The sequence below is a fragment of the Oreochromis niloticus genome, linkage group LG13, assembly GCF_001858045.2.
Source record: "Oreochromis niloticus isolate F11D_XX linkage group LG13, O_niloticus_UMD_NMBU, whole genome shotgun sequence".
Taxonomy (NCBI): Eukaryota; Metazoa; Chordata; class Actinopteri; order Cichliformes; family Cichlidae; genus Oreochromis; species Oreochromis niloticus.
The window spans coordinates 20457761-20475893 of NC_031978.2; the positions used below are offsets into that span (position 1 = coordinate 20457761).

Consider the following 18133-nt stretch of genomic DNA (forward strand, 5'->3'; position numbering starts at 1 on the left):
GTTTCACTGAAATTTTCAACAGCTTTTAACTTATTGTTTTGTCTGGTTCAGTTTTTATGATCCGTTTTCTCCATTAGTAAACAGGTGTTTTTGTATAAAGCAGAAGCAAGTGGCTGCTGAGCTAAACTATAGATTCTGCATTCAGTAAGTGACTAGAAAAACCACCCACAGTTTCATTTCTTGCAGATTTTGCCTCATATATTTACGTTAGCAGATTTAGAATTTTGAGCCAAGTGGCCAGAAACAAGCACGCTATTATCAAACTGCTGTTGTGGCTTCTGTGCATAAACAGAAAACTAATTAAATTATTGCCATTGTTGTTTTTTGTCTGGTCTTCATGAGCAAGAGAATCAGAAAAGAAATCCAAGGTTAAATTATCTTTACTTCTAAAGCAAGCACACAAAAAGCATAAATATACTTATTTACCATGGCCTCGAGAACCGAAACTAGATTTAATTGGACACCTCAAAACTCAGCTAGCCGAGTACTGTCGTCAAGAGTAGTAAAATGTATTTATTCAAGTGCAGCTGTGCTGTAGATAAAACTTCCCAAACAATGCAATTATTACTAGTGTCCCTTTGCTCTGTATTGAACACTCTGTTGTAACAATATTTGAGAAAATGCTCATCTGTTTGATCAGACACTCTGTAGAAGCCGGTGTTTGAGTGATAGGCCACCAAGAGGAGAAAACAGTCCCTGTGTGGGTTTAATTGCCATGCTGCCTGACACAGCCTCACTTGTTTTTCCTCCATCTCCTGTAAGAAGTGCACATAATTGGCTCCACTGTTTGTGGATTCAGAGTTGCTCATCATCTAATAGAAATCATCTTTTTGCTGTGGAGGTGTCCTCTGGGAGCAGGAAGTCAGTGAATCACCTTTGCCTGTGTGTGCTTTTCCTTTGTCCTCGGTTTCTGTTGATCCTGGTTTATAGAAAGACAAACAAAGACAAGCAGGAGCTGTTGGCTTTGCCAGGGAAGATGCAATTAGAGAGTCTTGGAGATAGAGAGGCCGTTCCACTAAAATGCTCTTACTATGAAATACATAAGGCAGATGGGGTCAAGGTGTCATAAGTCTGCTGAAATGAGAACCACTTTATAGATTTATTTTCATTTTAAACCTCCTGATGTTACAAGTTATCACAAGTGAATTGCTGGCAGTCACTCCCTTTGTGACATTACAGTGTTTATACACTTTGATCTGCGACAGCATTGCAGATGCTTGCCTGGCTCATTTGATATTTGCTTTGAGAGGGGAATTTTTTCTAAACTCCTACTGCCTGTTCCCACTGTCACAGGCAAGTCAGAGGCATTTCAGCAGAGTTAGGGAGGTTTTTCCTATAGATATCGGATAGGTGACAGATTTTGATATGAACTGTGATGTCATCATCCAAAAGCACTCAAAGTTGCCATTGCACTTCCTCTGAAAGTTTTAGTTGGATTGTAAAGATGGCTGTCATGATGAAGAGCCAGACAGAGATTTTTTGATTTTTTGAATGGTGGTTATAGTCCTTTATTGATGCTGCTTAGCAACAGCAGCAACTTAGTTGGGATCCACACTGAATTAGTGCTCTGTGATTTAGGGTTAAGCTCAACCCTCCATCAAGTGATTCACTCATCACCCACTGGTCACTAGTAGCCATTTGAGGCTCACGGTGCTTAGGTCACCCTGCTTTTGTATATTGCTCACCATGCAATGTGCCAGTCAACTTATTCTTCACTCCCATTAATTGTTACTTACCTCAGAGTTGAAGCTACTGTAACTTGGTTCATGGTCACTTTGCATCAATAGCAATTATTTCCTTTCATGTCTTCAATTTGCTGAGTTTTATTGCAACACTTGCTTCTTGCCATATTATTTGAGAATAATAAGCAAATAAGCCCTTTGAGAAATGTTTACACTACTTAAAAGGAATACAGTTAAAGATGGTCATCTACCTTGATGCTTCCTTTAAAGTGTTGATCAAGCATTAGTTAATGTTACCAATGCACTTATGTGAGTCTGCATGCATGAAAGCACTGAATGCTGATGATTCATCTTCAGCATTTGATGATGAAGGCCTCACAAGGCCTCACAAGCCACAATCTCTGATTTGTGGCCCGTCACGCAGCAACAAGTGTCAGGTGTCAGTCTGTAGCTTCATGTGACCGGATCCCTGTGAAAATGACTTGTAGGCTTGTGCTCCTTCACCTGAGACGTAAACATATGTTTAGGGTTCAGGACTGGAAATTGCCACAATGACTGTCCCCTGTTAATACAAAGCCTAAGTCGCCACTGTTACCAGGCAACATTACATGATCCTGAATACAGATCATAAAAGTCAGTGTGACATCATCAGTGCTGCATAGCAACAGTAACCAGGAGATTCAAAGCCGATGACAGTCGGTAGTCTTTGCCGCTGATCTAAAGGCACTCTGAGGATACTGTTGTGGCTTCTCGGTGGCTGATTTCATGTTGTCAGCACCTCATCATAAACAGCATCGCTGAGAAAGCAGCACTTTGTTTAGAATCTATCTTTGTGTTACGTGAACTGACGCCAACACTGATGCCAACAGGAGCGTGACAATGAGGTCAAGAATGGTGACAGGCACACATTATCACTGTACTTTTACTCTTTCTGTGCAGCAACAGGAAGGAAACCATGAAATGAGACCACCCCTCATCCATCCATTCTCTTCCATTTATCCTTATCAAGGTCACAGGGGGGCAGAAGCCTAACTCAGTCATCATAGGGCGAGAGGCAGAGTACATTTCAGATAAGTCACCATTGCAGGACCAACTCATAGAGACAGACAACCATTCAAACTCACATTATTCCTCATCCAAATGACCTTAAATTCAACACTGCACTTACTCGGGTCCTCAGCAGTGCACGTCAAGTTTGAAGTAGACAGGATAAACAGATAGATCCCTTGATTTGAATGTGAGATGCGCAGCATTATTTTGACAGAGTAGTCTAAAATAATGGGCTTTAGGAGTTGGAAGAATTAAGCATTTTTTGCCATTTACTACCAATGAAACATGCATAATATATGCACTTAGTCATCGTTTATTAAACATAATCAAGGGTCCATGCACCACATATTCAACATGCAATAACTGCAACACACAATAGCACATAGTTTCAGCACACTACAGGCTTCATCTCCTTAGGATGAGGTGCACGGAAGAGGGATTTGGTTCATCCTCTTCCCTCCAGTTCAAGGTTTCACTTTAACTAAATTGATGTCACACAGAGTAGAAAGTGACTAAATCAACATGCTGCTCATTCCTACATACTTGGCAGCTGCTCTATAAGAGCAGGAATCCTCTGATTATGTTGGAGAGAATAACTAGATGTACTGTTTAGAGCCTTGGGAGTGTTATATTTTGAGATAAAGTAGGCAGAAGTAGAATTGTTATCGGGATGAGTTCACTTCGGGTTCATGTGAGGCACATCCACAGACCAGGAAGTAGAAGTAGCCATTTTCTGGCTGTAGTGGCAAAGTCAATACATTTTTTTCAGCGTTCCTCTGCGGTTCAACAACACTTTGCCACTACCACTTTTGTTGTTTGGAGTTTTTTAACGTCCTCCACCCAAGCACCCACTGTGTAACGCACTGGGGCACTTGCTGCTTGATTCAGAAGGAGGGTGCTTCAGTCAAAATAACCACCAGCCTCCTCCTCCTACAGTGATTCAGCACAGTTGGGAAGATGAAAGCAATGTTATATAGTCCAGTTCAGATTGTTCTACAGCATTTTAAATTACTGTTGTAGGTCTCCGCTGTGAAAACACAGTGAGTAATCTATTTCTTCAGGTTTCATTAAAATTTAAAGTTTTAACCTGACAGTGTATGACTTTGAGTATTCTCATAAAACCAGTTAATGAACCTATAAATAATGGAAATAACCAAATATTGAATATTAATTGGACCCTGAAAACAATTTCATCAGCAACAGTAATGTGAACAAGTAATAAAATAAGTGAAAGTTATGTATGAATAATATGTCACTGCTCTTTTTTACTTTGTGGCTAGAAGTGGCAGAGACCTTTTAGTCAGAGTTTAGGCAGGACACATTAATTCTTCAAATGTCCTGTCCTCATCTTAAACTGTCACTGCTGAACAGACTTGAAGCATACCCCATCACCACCTACCCTTACCTCAGCGTCTATTAGCTCTGCGATGTTTTAATGTTGGTCCCTTCCTCGGTTCCTCTGTTTCCATGGATACCGACACAGTGTGCTCAGCATCTCAGAGCATTTGCCTTTTTAAAGGGCAATGTGAACTCTAGGTTTCAGCCTCGTTTCTGTATGGCTGCCTTCCTTCAACTGATGCCATCGTAATATCCTCATAGTGTGGCTTCCTCTCTCTTCAAATGCACAGCTTTCATTTTGGAGGACTAATGAGGCTGGACGGCACAGGCATCCAAGTGAACCATGAAGCATAGTGGTTGCATATGACCCGTTTCCAGGAAACAAGGCAGGCTCTATTTTCAGCACCTTGGACAGCACATGAGCAACAGCAATGCTAGAATTAGCTTTGGGTGCAAGTCTACAAGCTGTCTAGCTACTGTATGGTTTCCTATTTCCCTTTTGTCTCCTTCACAAAATCAGCATGTGAAATTGCTGGAGTCTTTTTTAGGTCACATGCTCCATCCAGTAATGATCACTGCCAGTAACAATCACAGTGCATGCTAACATGTGGATATAGGTTACTAAATTTAAAAAATCCATATTGAAAGGTCAGAATTTGTCAAAAGTGGCCAGACTCGCACATACATGCCTTTTCTTAATCTCAGTTTATCAAAGATTTATAGCGCAGCATGTTTGTGATTTCTAAAACGGTACCTGGAATTACCACATGAGCAGGTGGCAATGCGTCATGGGAGTGTCATGTGTTTTGATTTGTTGTGGGTTTCTTTCTTCTTTCTTTTTTTTCCGCTGTTGCTTCGATACTACCGTCTGCAGCATTAGCCACAAGTGTATTGAATCCACCTAAACCTCACAAAAGCAAAATTGTTTTCCTTCAGCATTTATAGTAACATAAATACTATATGTGTTTATGAATTTTAAGGCTTTTAAAGTTACGGTTGGGTTGCTTCGTTTCCAGTTAGACTCTGCGGAAAAAGCAAAAGCTGCCAGAAATGATTGTCACACATGCAGGTACATTTAGGCTGAAATTTTAGCACTTAATGAAATGTGTAAATGAACACACTGCTGATTATTTAACAGTTGGAACCTGCCAAAACTGACTAATATTCTACTTCGGTGCTTTGGTTTATTTTGCTACATTAGCAGAGCATTATTTTACCAGCAGCTCTTTTTTGCAACCAGTAATGAAATTCCTTTAACTTCCTTAATCCACAGTGACTGGTGAATTAAAAAAAAATATCCAAAAGCATTTAAGTATCTAAGAAAATGAGAAATACATACTGCACCTGAATGCATCCTACATGAATTTTCCGCTTGAATGCACATTTATGTAATTAATATCCCTCGTGGGTGTAGTTTAACAGAATTTCCCACTTCCCGGGAATAAGGTAATGCAGGATTATTGTCTCGCATGAACCCCGTGAGCACTACAGGGGATGGATGGATTTAGTGCGCCTTTCGCAGTGGGGATGAAAAAGTGTATGGGAGATCTCACAGCATGGTGTGCACTCCCCCGGACGAGATGATGCACTTCAATCTTTTGCGTCTTTGTACAGTATTACTCAGTTTACCAAATCTTCACAGTGCAAACAGTCTGAACAAAAAAGAAAAAAGCTTAATCTCTTCTCGCTCACAAATGTCAGCGTGTAATGACAAGATTCTCAAGGATACTTCTTCATTTCTAATCCTCTTCTAAACGATCCCATTTGGAGCGTGGGACAAAGATGGACAAACTAATGAAGCTGAAAAGTGGCACTGTGGTATCAAGCCAATGTGCTGCCTCCGACACATGCGTTCTCTAACGTTTAAGCAGTGTTGTGGTTTTTGTTGCCCCTCCTGTCTGTGTAAAACAGTTGACCTTGGTTCACATGGCTCCAGGTGGGATCCTCTGCATACTAATGAGGGTTAGTGTGGAGGAATGCTACGCCGTGTTTTTTTGTGTTGGCTAGACTGGCTTTGATCTAAACTACTATCGCTGACTCTGTTGGTGCAAGTCAGACTTTCCCTGTGCTGCACAGGATACTAATGGATGGTCTGTGTTGTTCGTATGGCTGGAATGATTCAAGGAAATGAGGGATTATCAATAGAATTGATGCATCTCCGCAGGAAGCTTGTTGCTTTAAAGGAATCTATATTTATTAGCTGTTAGTAAGCTGCATTTCTTTTAAATATGAAGCTCTGCCTCTGTCTGACACGTTTTGTTCCCCATCCAATAGAGCGTCTGCATCATGACAACAGCCTTCCTGCACTTCTTCTTCCTGGCGTCGTTCTGCTGGGTCCTAACAGAGGCCTGGCAGTCCTACATGGCAGTGACGGGAAAGGTTCGGACCAGGCTCATCCGCAAGCGCTTTCTGTGTCTGGGTTGGGGTAAGTAAAGCAGCATGTTTCTCTAAACCTCTTCATTATCTCCCATCATCCCAGCAGCTGCCATTTTCTCACAATATCTCTGGCCGTGGTGTCTTTCCAAGTAACCGTATCGTCTTTTTCTATTCATCCTCTCCGTGGGGCAGCTAGATCCTCATCCTGTCAGGCGCTTTTGTTGTGATGCTTTTTCCAGTCAAGCTCTCTAAGGGCTGGGTAAATGGACCAGTCATGAGCAGTGTGGGGGGGAAGGACAGACTGGTGCGGCTCTTCAATTGCAGGTTACAATGACCTTATGTCTGATAAAGAGGGTCTGAGCCGGGCATTCACACTGCAGCAGAATACATTTCATCTGAAACCCTCGGATGTACAGTTTAGAAGAAGGAAATGTTTGCAGAGGCAAAATGCACTGAATGCAACCAGTACAGCGTATGTATCATCTTTCTTTACAGATTTTAATCATAAGCACCATACAAATATCAATAAATACACTCAGGCATAGATCTGTATCAAAACCTACAAGATTTCCCTTCATTTGATAACTGCCAGTATGAATCCCTGTCCAAACAGCCTTTTCTTACAAAAATCTCTCCTAAAAGAAAAAAATCAATTTGATTATGAAAGAGCCCACACTCATTCTTCTTGTTACCTAGCAACAAACAAGGCTCTCTTAGTCATTGCAGTGCCATGGCTTGCAAAAAAAATGGACAAAGCCTGTTCTGCAATCACACAGATTTCTAAAAAAGAACTAATATACATTTTGACAAATAAATGAGATGGTGTCGTCCGGCAGTGATGTTGCATTGCAGTACAGATTACTCTATTTGTTTACTCGTGCCACAACAAGGACATAATTCTTTAATCCTCTACAGATTACGGCCTTTATTCAAACAAAACACTGATCTAAAAGAGACGAGCAGCACAGAGTGCCTGTGGTCTCTTAATTCACCTGTTTGAAGCGCAGTGTCTCCACCAGATTGTTGCCTGCACTGTGATTTATGACATGCTTGCGAACACCCGGCACTCTATACCTCTCCGGCACTGCAGAGAAGCACTGGATGGCAACGGGGTCTTCGGCTCGTGCCTCCAGGAAACTGATTACATCAATAGCACCTGCTTGCGCTGCTTGGACAGGGATAGTGTTAATATTCCAAGTACATAGTAGCAAGAACCAAATCAATTACACCAATCTATAATCAGGAGACGTACAGCCAAATCCCTTCTTGTAAAAGGTGTGGATGGTGGAGACGTGTTGTACAGTACAGTGATGAAATTTCTGGACATGATGCACTGCTGCCCTTTTGTCGAAGCCACGTACAGTCTGTTCTTTTCTGCCACTTAAAGAAATAAATTGAATTGCCCATACTTGATCATATACTCTCAGATGTCTGTATAGTCTCATACTGTGGCTTCTAATGAAATCAATCGGGTTGCACTTTCGTTAATGACTGGAAGGCACAGTTGACTTCTTCTCCCTTGAAGTGGGTTTATGCTCTCAGCTCTAACAAGCTACTAGAACTGCTCAAATAACTATTGATTGTTTTCTCCTTTGAAGGATTACCAGCTTTAGTTGTTGCTGTTTCGATGGGATTTACCAAAACAAAGGGCTATGGGACACCCTTATAGTAAGTTTTTCTTCCTCTCTTTCCAACTGTGTTTAGTATTCAGTGGGCACATCGTAGGTTCGTCTGTAAAATCTAAGGGTAATGATTGCACGCTTCTGCAGTGGCTTAGTTATCCTAAATAGTATCATAAACAAAGTCCCAAGAAGCCAATCAAATTTCAAAATAGCACAGCAAGACCCCAATTCCATGTGAGTTGTATCCCTGCTGGATACCAAATGCATAAACACTGCTTAAAATCTCTTTAGAATTTTATTACCCCGTGAAACTTTGGATATGGAGTTACAACATATGGCACTTCTCCCCTGACAATCGTGGAAAACACAACTGTATGCTGGTGTGCACCATTAACTTGGATGTTAATGCCTTAGTGGGAGTTAACTGTGTTTTTTCCTCTGCTTTTCCTGCAGCTGTTGGCTGTCTTTGGAGGGTGGGCTCCTGTACGCCTTTGTTGGACCTGCAGCTGCTGTTGTTCTGGTATGTCTCAGCCACCACTGTCTGTTTTTTGTTTTGTTGGGGTTGGTTTTTTTGCTTTTCTATATAATATAATGTAAAGGAAATGTGCATTAAAGGAAAAACAGCCCGCACTAGCAGCAAAAACTTTTTTAATAAACACGACTTTGCAGTGCTTTTGAATCATTCTGCTTGCATTCAAAGACCAGCACTCACACGAGCCACACGATTCTAGCGATGGTATGGTGTGAATACGGTACAACTGTGCTGTGCTGAAACCCACAAAAAATGATGCTTTGAAAATGTCTGACTTGAGGAACCAACTGTGGTTTCAAAGTCAAAGTAATGAGCGTCCCATCAGGCAATGTGCTCGACTAACCCCCTTTCATTTACCATAATGGCCCTCCATGTAGCTGTGAGGTTATTAAGTATTTATGCATTAGATTTGTCCAAAATCTAATATACTGGGGTATTTTAATCATTTTGTATTTACATAGCTGTACAGAGAAAATTACACAAAGAATGTGATTATGCAAATCACTAAGTCTGTGTCAGAGGGACGGACGACTCCGAATGTGTAATAATATTGTTCACTGTCAAATTCCTGTTCTCTGCTGGGATTTGAAATAAAGCGATTTCAGATATATGTATTTTTTAAGTGACTAAACCTCTTTGTTTGAGCGCAAAGACTCGGAAGTCTCGCCGCTCCGTGGTTATTATTTGCAGCGAATCTCAGAGGAACACAAGCTAATCTCTGCAAAAAAAACAAAAAAAAAGGCAGAAACAACCATCTGCAGTGAGAATGCACGCCACACTGTACTGCTGTTATCACTATATCGATAGTCAGATGTCTCACAGTAACAGAGCTTGTTGGATAAAAACTTCCCCGAATGTATTTGCATAAATACTTAATGAGTTCTTCTCACAGTTATGGGGGATTTTAAATAGACTACAGTGCACTGTTTTAAACAATGGTCCAGCCAGCTAGTGTAAAGCTCCCTCACTTCTCTGCTAATAATAGGAGAAGGTGCCTTTGAGGAGACAAGTGCTTCTCGTCAGGCAGATCCTTTCTTAAGGCTGTTGTGCCGGGGCTGAGTGTGCGGGGCATGTCTCTTCCATTGGCTGAAATGTCACAGAGAAGAGCAAATAATAGAAGCTACAGGTCAAAGTTAAATGCAGATGGAAAATGACACTAACCATTGGCTACTTAAGGAGAATGTCATGCTGGGAAATTAAAAACATTGCTCTTAAAATCCTCTCGCTGTGGATGATTTATTGAAAACAAATATCCCTGTTCTTCTTTCTTGTGACAGGTCAACATGGTGATTGGCATTTTGGTGTTTAACAAACTAGTGTCCAGAGATGGCATACTGGACAAGAAGCTGAAGCACCGAGCAGGGTATGACAGCACGTCCTTGTTAGTACCTGCTTTTTCTTTTCTTCTCTTAAAATCATGCAAAAATATACATACAGTGTGCTTTGAGTTGTTGTACATATGGAGATTTAGACCTCCTTTTTTCTGCCATTGAAAGGAAATTACAGGCATAAACATAAAGAGGTCAGATCTCTCTCGGGAGCGACATGGTTTTGTATTTCTTTGGCAGAATCAGTCCAAGATGAAAATCATTTTTAAAAACCACACACACACGCCCACACATTGGCTGCTTCTGCTGTAGATAATATGACGGTGGGAGATTTTAAAGTGGAGTTAGTGGCTCTCAGCGTTGTTTGTCATGATGTTGTCTCTATGTCCCACAGACAGATGAGTGAGCCGCATACGGGATTAACTCTCAAGTGTGCCAAATGTGGCGTTGTATCAACAACTGCTTTATCAGCAACTACAGCTAGCAATGCAATGTAAGTGCCTGTCAGTGTCTGTGAATCAATAAGGCGGTGCTGCGGGGAGTCTCTGTATGTACAGCATGTCCACCTCTGCAGTTCTGATCATCTCGCTGCCCACTGCAATGCAAATTTACGTTTCAGTGTTGAAACCTTTGAGATTTGAGATTTTAGTCAGCACTGTAGACTGTATATATCACCACCAGTTTGCTTGGCTTTATTTCTTCTACACGGTGCTCCTTCTTTTCTCTCAGGGCGTCCTTGTGGAGTTCCTGTGTCGTGCTGCCTCTGCTGGCTTTGACCTGGATGTCTGCGGTACTTGCCATGACCGACAAGCGCTCCATCCTCTTTCAGATCCTCTTCGCTGTCTTTGACTCGCTGCAGGGTTTTGTCATTGTGATGGTGCACTGTATCCTGCGGAGAGAGGTAGAGAATGATTTCATTTCCTCCCCCTCTTCACCTGTGATCTCTTTTAGCTGCCTGTATGTCAGCAGATTATGCTCCTGCTAATGCTATTAGCTATTAATTGCTTTCGAATCCTAAACTCACTAACAGCCTAAAGCAACAGTTCTTTCCCTGTAGGGTTTTGCATATTTAAAAAGAAATGTTTAAAGGATATCACAGACATAATAGGCTGTATTGTTAACATATTCCCTAACACTTATTCCCTCTTGTGCATAGGTCCAGGATGCTTTTAGATGTCGGCTCAGAAACTGCCAAGATCCAATCAGCGGTGATGCAACAGGAACTTTCCCTAATGGGCATGCTCAGATAATGGTAGGCACAGTTACCCCGCTGTTATCTGCAGCCGTTAGATCCTCTGTAATTTGAGCAATGTTCCCTGGTTATTTATAATACATGGGCACACCCCTTTGTTCTCTACTAACCTTAATTTGTCTGCCTCTTGTGTTTCTATTATTACTATCCTATTTTTTTTTTAGGTTTCTATGACCTCTACACCATGAGGCATTGTTTTCTATAGGTTAATAATTTTGCACGGTGTGCTTTTATAAAGCTCCGATTATATGCGGTGAAGACACTTGGCCCCTTGATAAATGGTATTAGTTTCCTTTGGTCTTCTTACCCCCTGAGCTCAGTCTTTTATTTCTATTTGATTGAACTTACTGGCCATATTTGCCGTCCATCCCTCTCATTTCCTCTCACTGGGTAATAGAGGACTGTTCCCTCTATGACCTTTGACTGGGACGCCAGTCTCTTCATCTAGCATGACGATGCCACCGGCACATTGAGGCAATGATCTGCCATTAGTATTGTAATACCATCCAGAGTGAAACAGTTTTCACAATAGCAGAATGGTGTCAGGCCCTCTCGTTCAATGCGATCATTAGCAGCAAGCACAAAATGCTCCCCAGCTGCTGCAGCCGCATTTTTTTCCCAGCCACACACGTTTTGCTGATATATTATTGGGATTCTTTTCATGTATCATAACAATAGAATTGATCTCACCTTTGTAGCTGGTTTCTTTTTTTTAAATATGCTTTTTATTTTTAGAAATATTGAGCATTTCACTGTCCTTCACTTACAGACGGACTTTGAGAAGGATGTGGACATCGCCTGCCGATCAGGTAAAGGACACACACTCTCTAAATTAACTAGATTCCTCTTGGTTTGCATGTTAAAAAAAACAACAACAAAAAACCCCAAAGAGGTTAGACAGTAAAAAATAGCTCAGGTTATATAACAACCAACAATCCCCACAGGAGTTTTTTCACAGTTACAAAAACACTGACTTTAATCTGAGAACAAAACAGTATAAAGAGAGCTGTTGGAGTTTTCACTGTAATTTCCAGCGTCACTGTAATAGATAACTGCAGTAAATTGAAATAGCGGCAGCTTTCCTCATCTTTCGGCAGTTCCATTTGCAATTATGTCTTTTCATTAACGTCGTGATACCATCTAAGGATAGGTACGTAGGTCCTTTGTGTCTAATTTTGGGAGGATTTTCTTTCTAAGTTATCTCACTGGGGAGATACAATGTTTTCTGATTCCTCTGTCGAGCTCTTTTGTATTTTTGGGCCACAGTAGTTTTGTGATTTAATAAAACTGAGGAGAATAAAAGAGACTGTGCAAGTTATCTCGCGTTAGAAACCTGCACAGGCTTGAAACCTCTTCTTTCTCCACTCCCTTCCACATCCTAAATGTGCAGGGAGCAACCAAGCTGGCCATTATTCAGAGCTCTCTGAAACGCCGCCTGTTAAGTAACAAAAAGGGGCTCCCTGGCTCTTCTGGCCTGCCCTACTTCATCCTGTGCTCGTCTAAAGCTAAAGTGGGCATACCTGATACAAAAAGGAAGAGAAGACAGGTGTCATTTATAAATCATGACCCGATATGGACCGAAGTGGAGCTGCAGTCTGAGAGAAATGCACTTAACAGACCACTCTGCGGGCTCACGGTGTTAAAGCTGGTTGTTTACAAGCTTGGGTTATTGTCAGCAGCAGAAGTAATATTCTGCAGCGTCACACTACAGAACACAGGGTAAACTTAGATCAAAGGACTTTTTCAGAGCGAATACCACACTGTTTTCCCCATGTCCACACTGAGCATTAAATTAGCCTCGAACAGAGAGGGGAGTATTGCGCTTGTTTGCTATTCTTGTAATGTCCTTGCAGGCCTTTTGTGAGCAGATAATATAATTCCTAGGCAAAGATTAAAATACACACAGGGGAGGATTCAGTGTTTCCTATAACCAGAAGGTATTTCGGAATAGATATCTGCTCCTTGGTAGAATATTTTGCACAGGACAAGGTCACCAGCAATTACTAAGTTTGGATTAGGATGTGAAATGCTGTACTCTGAATGGCGGAGGGAATTTCAGGGATGGATGAAACTATATGAGCCCATTTACAGTAATATCCTCCAGAGACAGCAGTGTCTGCTGTTGTGTCCCTTTGTATTTGGGCGTGATGTCACACTCGGTGCATATTCACAGTTATTTATCCCGTCATTACGGTTTTCCCTCTGTACCGCAAATTCCGCCGAGAGTTCTTTCGCACTGATTTGAATCCCCTTGTTCTTTCAGTCACATGCTGAAAAATATAAAGCAGAGTCTGACATCCATTACTGAGAAATTCCAACTAATCCTTGTATCACCCTGCCCCGCAGCACTCCACAAAGACATGGGCTCTTGTCGCGCCGCCACCATAACAGGCACCCTCTCCCGCATTTCCCTCAATGATGAGGAGGACGAGAAGGCCCCCGAGGGCCTCAACTACTCCACGCTGCCTGGCAACATCATCTCCAAAGTGATTATCCAGCAGCCTTCTGCTCTGCACATGCCGATGGGAATGGGCGAGCTGAAAGAGCAGTGCATGGCGGACACCACCGCCGACATGCGTCGCACCGTTTACCTTTGCACTGACGACGCCCTGCGCCAGAGCGACCAAGACATGGGCATCCACGATAAGGAGGGCCACCCCATGCAGAGTCAGATGATGGAGACAGACTACATAGTCATGCCCCGTGCCTCCGCGGCCGTGTCGGGGTCGGGTAACGTGCCCACCCTCCTGAAAGACGACACCAAGATGAACATCACTATGGATACGCTGCCACACGAGAGGCTAATGCATTACAAGATGAGCCCTGACTTCAATATCAACCCGTCAGGCATGGACCACATGAATGTGAACCTGGAGCAGCAGTATCCGAGCGCTCCAGAGCAGATGCAAAACCTGCCCTTTGAACCTCGCACGGCTGTTAAGAACTTCCTCGCTGAAATGGAGGAATCCACGGGGCTTTCTAGGAGTGAGACAGGGTCGACAATATCTATGAGCTCTCTGGAGGTACATATGCTCATGTGGATGAAGCACAGAGGATTCAGTTGCACTTTAACACTTTTATGTTAAAATACTCCAAACATCTGTATCGGTGCCCATGGCTGCTTTATAACTTTATACTTTCTGATTTTCTGTTTACAGAGAAGAAAGTCACGTTACTCCGATCTGGACTTTGAGGTATGTAAAACCATAATGTTTCCTTCCTTGGTACATGCATCTAGCTTTTTATGCAGAGAAAGGCCATTTTTGCAGTTGTGTTTGTCATTTGATTTACTAGTTCTTGTTGTGCCTCTTAAGCTTATTGGAGTTACACAGCCTTGACTCAGTGAGATTTATTGGCACGCTGTGTAGTTAAGGTAAAAGCAAGGCTGTCAACTGACAAACAGGGCAACAGTTCTCATCTACATTTTGTCCTCCTCCATCTCCTACATCCATTAGCTATATGTTGATTTCCAAAATGTATGCTTTTAAAGTCATTTGCACATTTCACATCTGATTTTTACCACTGGTTTCAGCAGTGATTATATTGGCTTGCAAACACATAGTCAAACCCCCTTTGGCAGGTTATAGCATTTCCTTTGCAATGTTAAATCAGGCTTTGCTGCATATATATTGTAAACTCTGTCAAAATCAAGGAAACATGGCATCTAGTTTGGCTTGGGGTGCGTTTTCTTTTAGCTTGGGCTAAAATGGAAAATCAGTGCCAAGGTTTGATTACGAGGGTTTCCCTTACACCAACAAAACCACGAGTGAAGGTTATTCAGCGTTTAAGTGTCCTCTAACCCTAACTTTAATTACACTGCTGTTTCCTTTATTTTGGCAGTCACTTGTGTATATGCAGTGACAGGTAGATTTGTTTCAAACCTGGCCTATAAGTAAACTACCATGACACTAACAAATTGAGCAGAGTTGGAGGGGGTGGGGAGGAAGATGCATTTCCATTATTGGCTGTCAATACCAAAAAAAAAACCCTTGCTATTGCAGAAAGTCATGCACACCAGGAAAAGACACATGGAGCTGTTCCAGGAACTGAATCAGAAATTTCAAACCCTGGACCGATTTCGAGACATACCAAATATGGGCAGCATGGTGAGTAACAGGAAACCAGGGGGGTGGCGGTCAGCCAGTGAAACAGAGCAACATCCAAATACCCTATTTAGATACCCGGTGCAGGACACATAGTGTGTGATTGTGCAAATGAGTGGTTATGTAGCTAAAGTACATGCAGAAGTGAACCGTCCAGTAAAGCAGCGGGCCTGCCAGCAGCTGGCGAAGGCCGAGTGACGGGGGCCGACCCTTAAAAGCATTGAAGCATTTTCTCCGCGAGGCCAGGGGAAAAAGGACCTTTGGTTTTCTTGTTGCAATAGAGTGCATCCATTCCAATGCAAGGCCATGAATGCACTTTTATTTACATGCACATTTATCTACTTAGCAACCCCATCATTTTTTTCCATAAATGCATGGCAGATTATTTAATCTATCAGCATCTTATACAACTTTGACCTTAATGTCGTTGCACTCCTGTGGCGGCTGTGTGTGTGTGGGGGGGGAACTTTCCTTTATCACGCTCGGTCCAGAAGTCAGGCTGGTTCTATGAATTTGTCCTGACCTCGCCGCAAATCAAAAGTCTTACCATCTGTCTCCGCACTAGAGCTGCAGACTGTGAGAATATAAGGCTTCATGCGTCTGCCTCACGCAAGCAGCATTTAATGTTTATACCGAAAGCACAAATTGGGTTGGTGACCAAACACATCTGATAATAAGGATATGTCAGTACCTTTGGTTGCATATAATCCCTTTTCAATCAGCCCTACAGTACAATGTAATTCAAGGCCTGTTGCTTAGTTACCAGTACAGGATCTTTTGTATAGAAAACTACAGTACATTTTCACTCCCCCATTTTTTCTTTTTCTCTCTTCTTTTTTTTTTTTTACCTAAATGAATCTACTGCAGAGCTGGCTGCAGACATTAGTATCCATTTTATATTCCCTGACTGGGAGCAGCTTCTCTCCTTTATTTGCAATAGCATCTTTGGGACTCTCAGTGAGAGCACATTCAGATGAATGGCTCACATATGGAGCCCATATAATAAAGCAGTTTTGGAGCTTTGGGAAAACACAGTTCTGCTATGACTCCATGATAATAGCGTAAGCATGTTCACCTTTAATACACTACCATTATCTTTTGTTATTTGATGCTTTCCACAGCATTAATCCATTATTTTCAATTAGAAGTGGGTTCATATATGAGTTCAGATAATGCCCTTTTGAGTGAACTGACTTTCAATTATGTAAAAGACAGAAAATGGTTTAGCTGCAGAGGATATCATGCCACTAACATCACACCCCACCGGCCATGTTCACAGGACAAGGCAATGCCAAACAAGAATCCATGGGAGAGCTACAATCCAGCCTGTGAGTACCAGAACTACGCCACTATGAATGTACTAGAATCTGACACCAAGGACTCACTGGAGATGACGCCTGCAGAGTGGGAAAAGTGTGTCAACTTACCCTTAGATGTCCAGGAGGGAGACTTCCAAACAGAGGTCTAGAGGGCGGAGAAGGAGAAATGCAAACTAGGGAATGAGGAGAAAAGGGGATGTATTTTGCACTGAACAAAGCAACAGACTTTTCTAACAGCCTTGGCATACATATCTGGATAATACGAGTGTGGCAGGGACATTATGTGCCAATACAATATAAGGACTGGTGAGAGAGAAAAAAAGAAGAAAAAAAAAGGGATAAAAACATCAGTGTTACTTTTTGTATTCTCACTAGTGTACTTAGTGTGGGGCAGCCTGGTGTACAATATTTACCATCATGTGTTTCGAATTATCTTTTGAGGAATTGGCGAAAAGAAAGCGGATTTTAAAAAAAAAAGGTAAACCTCACAAAGCAAAAGACATGCCATGTGGTCCCAGCTTCATCGGGTCTAGTTTTGATTTCCTAAAACTAGACCCGGGAGCACAATGTATATATTTATGCAGGTTTTTAAAAAGTTTATAACAGTCTGTTTGGCCATTACTACACTTTTTACTTTATAATATAAAACATGGGAGGCAAAGAGGATTTTTTCTGTCATATTAAAATGAATGTTTGTCAAGCTACATTCTTCATTGCTTTAAATGCAATAAAGATAATACTCACTTTTATATAAATAATATATTTCACAACTTTATTACTGCAGAATCTGCTTGAAGGATCCCAGCAAGCTCTCTCATCTGCAGCTCTGTATAAAATATTTAAAAACAAAATGTTGTATGGTGTAAATAAACTTTTGTCTACATATGTTTTACTTGTGCCAATTTATTTTAATGAGAAAAAAAAATGCCAACCTGATCAAAAAGTTATAGCGAAAAATGTTAACATTTGAAAAGGAATGTAAATAAAAGAGGAAATATGTTCGTACTGCTTCAGAGGTTGTGTCAAGTTTATGGTGTTGGGTGGCTGTGACATGCTTGGTTAGGAGATTAAGATTTGTGCTATAAATTGCTTTTGTTCAATATCCAATTTACTCCCGGCTTGATGTGAAGTGTCAAAAAAAAGTGCCTCGTGTAACACTGCTGTGGAAGGTTTGACATATAAAGTTTCCTGCCTCGGCTCATAAACTCATATGAAATTTCTGCATTTGGATAGGAAACATTTAAAGCCTTAATATGGCTCTGTGCCTCCAGAAGGTTCGGCTAATAACGTCTGTTTTCTCAGACAGACAGGCCCAGACAGAGCACTAATGGGGAGAGGCTGTGAGGGCTCGGGGAAAATCTTGTTTGCTCTGTCTGGTGGTGAGTGCCGTACAGCTGAATGAATGGCGTGAGAGCTCCAGTATGTGCCCACCCCTGAACCCAGTCGCCACCTCATCCCCTCCCGGGAAACAGCAGTCCAGCAAAGAGGAGGAGGAGGAGGAGGAAGTGTCAGTGAAGAGCAAGGACCGGAG

General features: G+C 41.8%; 1 protein-coding gene across 10 annotated transcripts in view; it reads left to right on the top strand.

Annotated features, from left to right (window-relative positions):
* adgrb3 (adhesion G protein-coupled receptor B3) overlaps nucleotides 1-17615 on the top strand; it is a 116592-nt gene extending 98977 nt beyond the window's left edge. For 6 of the 10 annotated variants that reach the window (XM_019367017.2, XM_013269112.3, XM_013269113.3 and 3 more), the window contains 12 exons: nucleotides 6345-6495; nucleotides 8045-8114; nucleotides 8522-8588; nucleotides 9878-9981; nucleotides 10323-10421; nucleotides 10658-10829; nucleotides 11085-11180; nucleotides 11950-11989; nucleotides 13527-14203; nucleotides 14339-14374; nucleotides 15182-15286; nucleotides 16563-17615. In XM_019367017.2, coding sequence (XP_019222562.1) covers nucleotides 6345-6495; nucleotides 8045-8114; nucleotides 8522-8588; nucleotides 9878-9981; nucleotides 10323-10421; nucleotides 10658-10829; nucleotides 11085-11180; nucleotides 11950-11989; nucleotides 13527-14203; nucleotides 14339-14374; nucleotides 15182-15286; nucleotides 16563-16751 — 1806 coding nt within the window. In that variant the 3' untranslated portion in view covers nucleotides 16752-17615. The remainder of the gene's footprint in view (nucleotides 1-6344; nucleotides 6496-8044; nucleotides 8115-8521; nucleotides 8589-9877; nucleotides 9982-10322; nucleotides 10422-10657; nucleotides 10830-11084; nucleotides 11181-11949; nucleotides 11990-13526; nucleotides 14204-14338; nucleotides 14375-15181; nucleotides 15287-16562) is intronic. The other 4 variants (XM_019367018.2, XM_019367019.1, XM_025897516.1 and 1 more) reach the window with 4 other exon arrangements.
* Nucleotides 17616-18133: the final 518 nt, after the last annotated feature.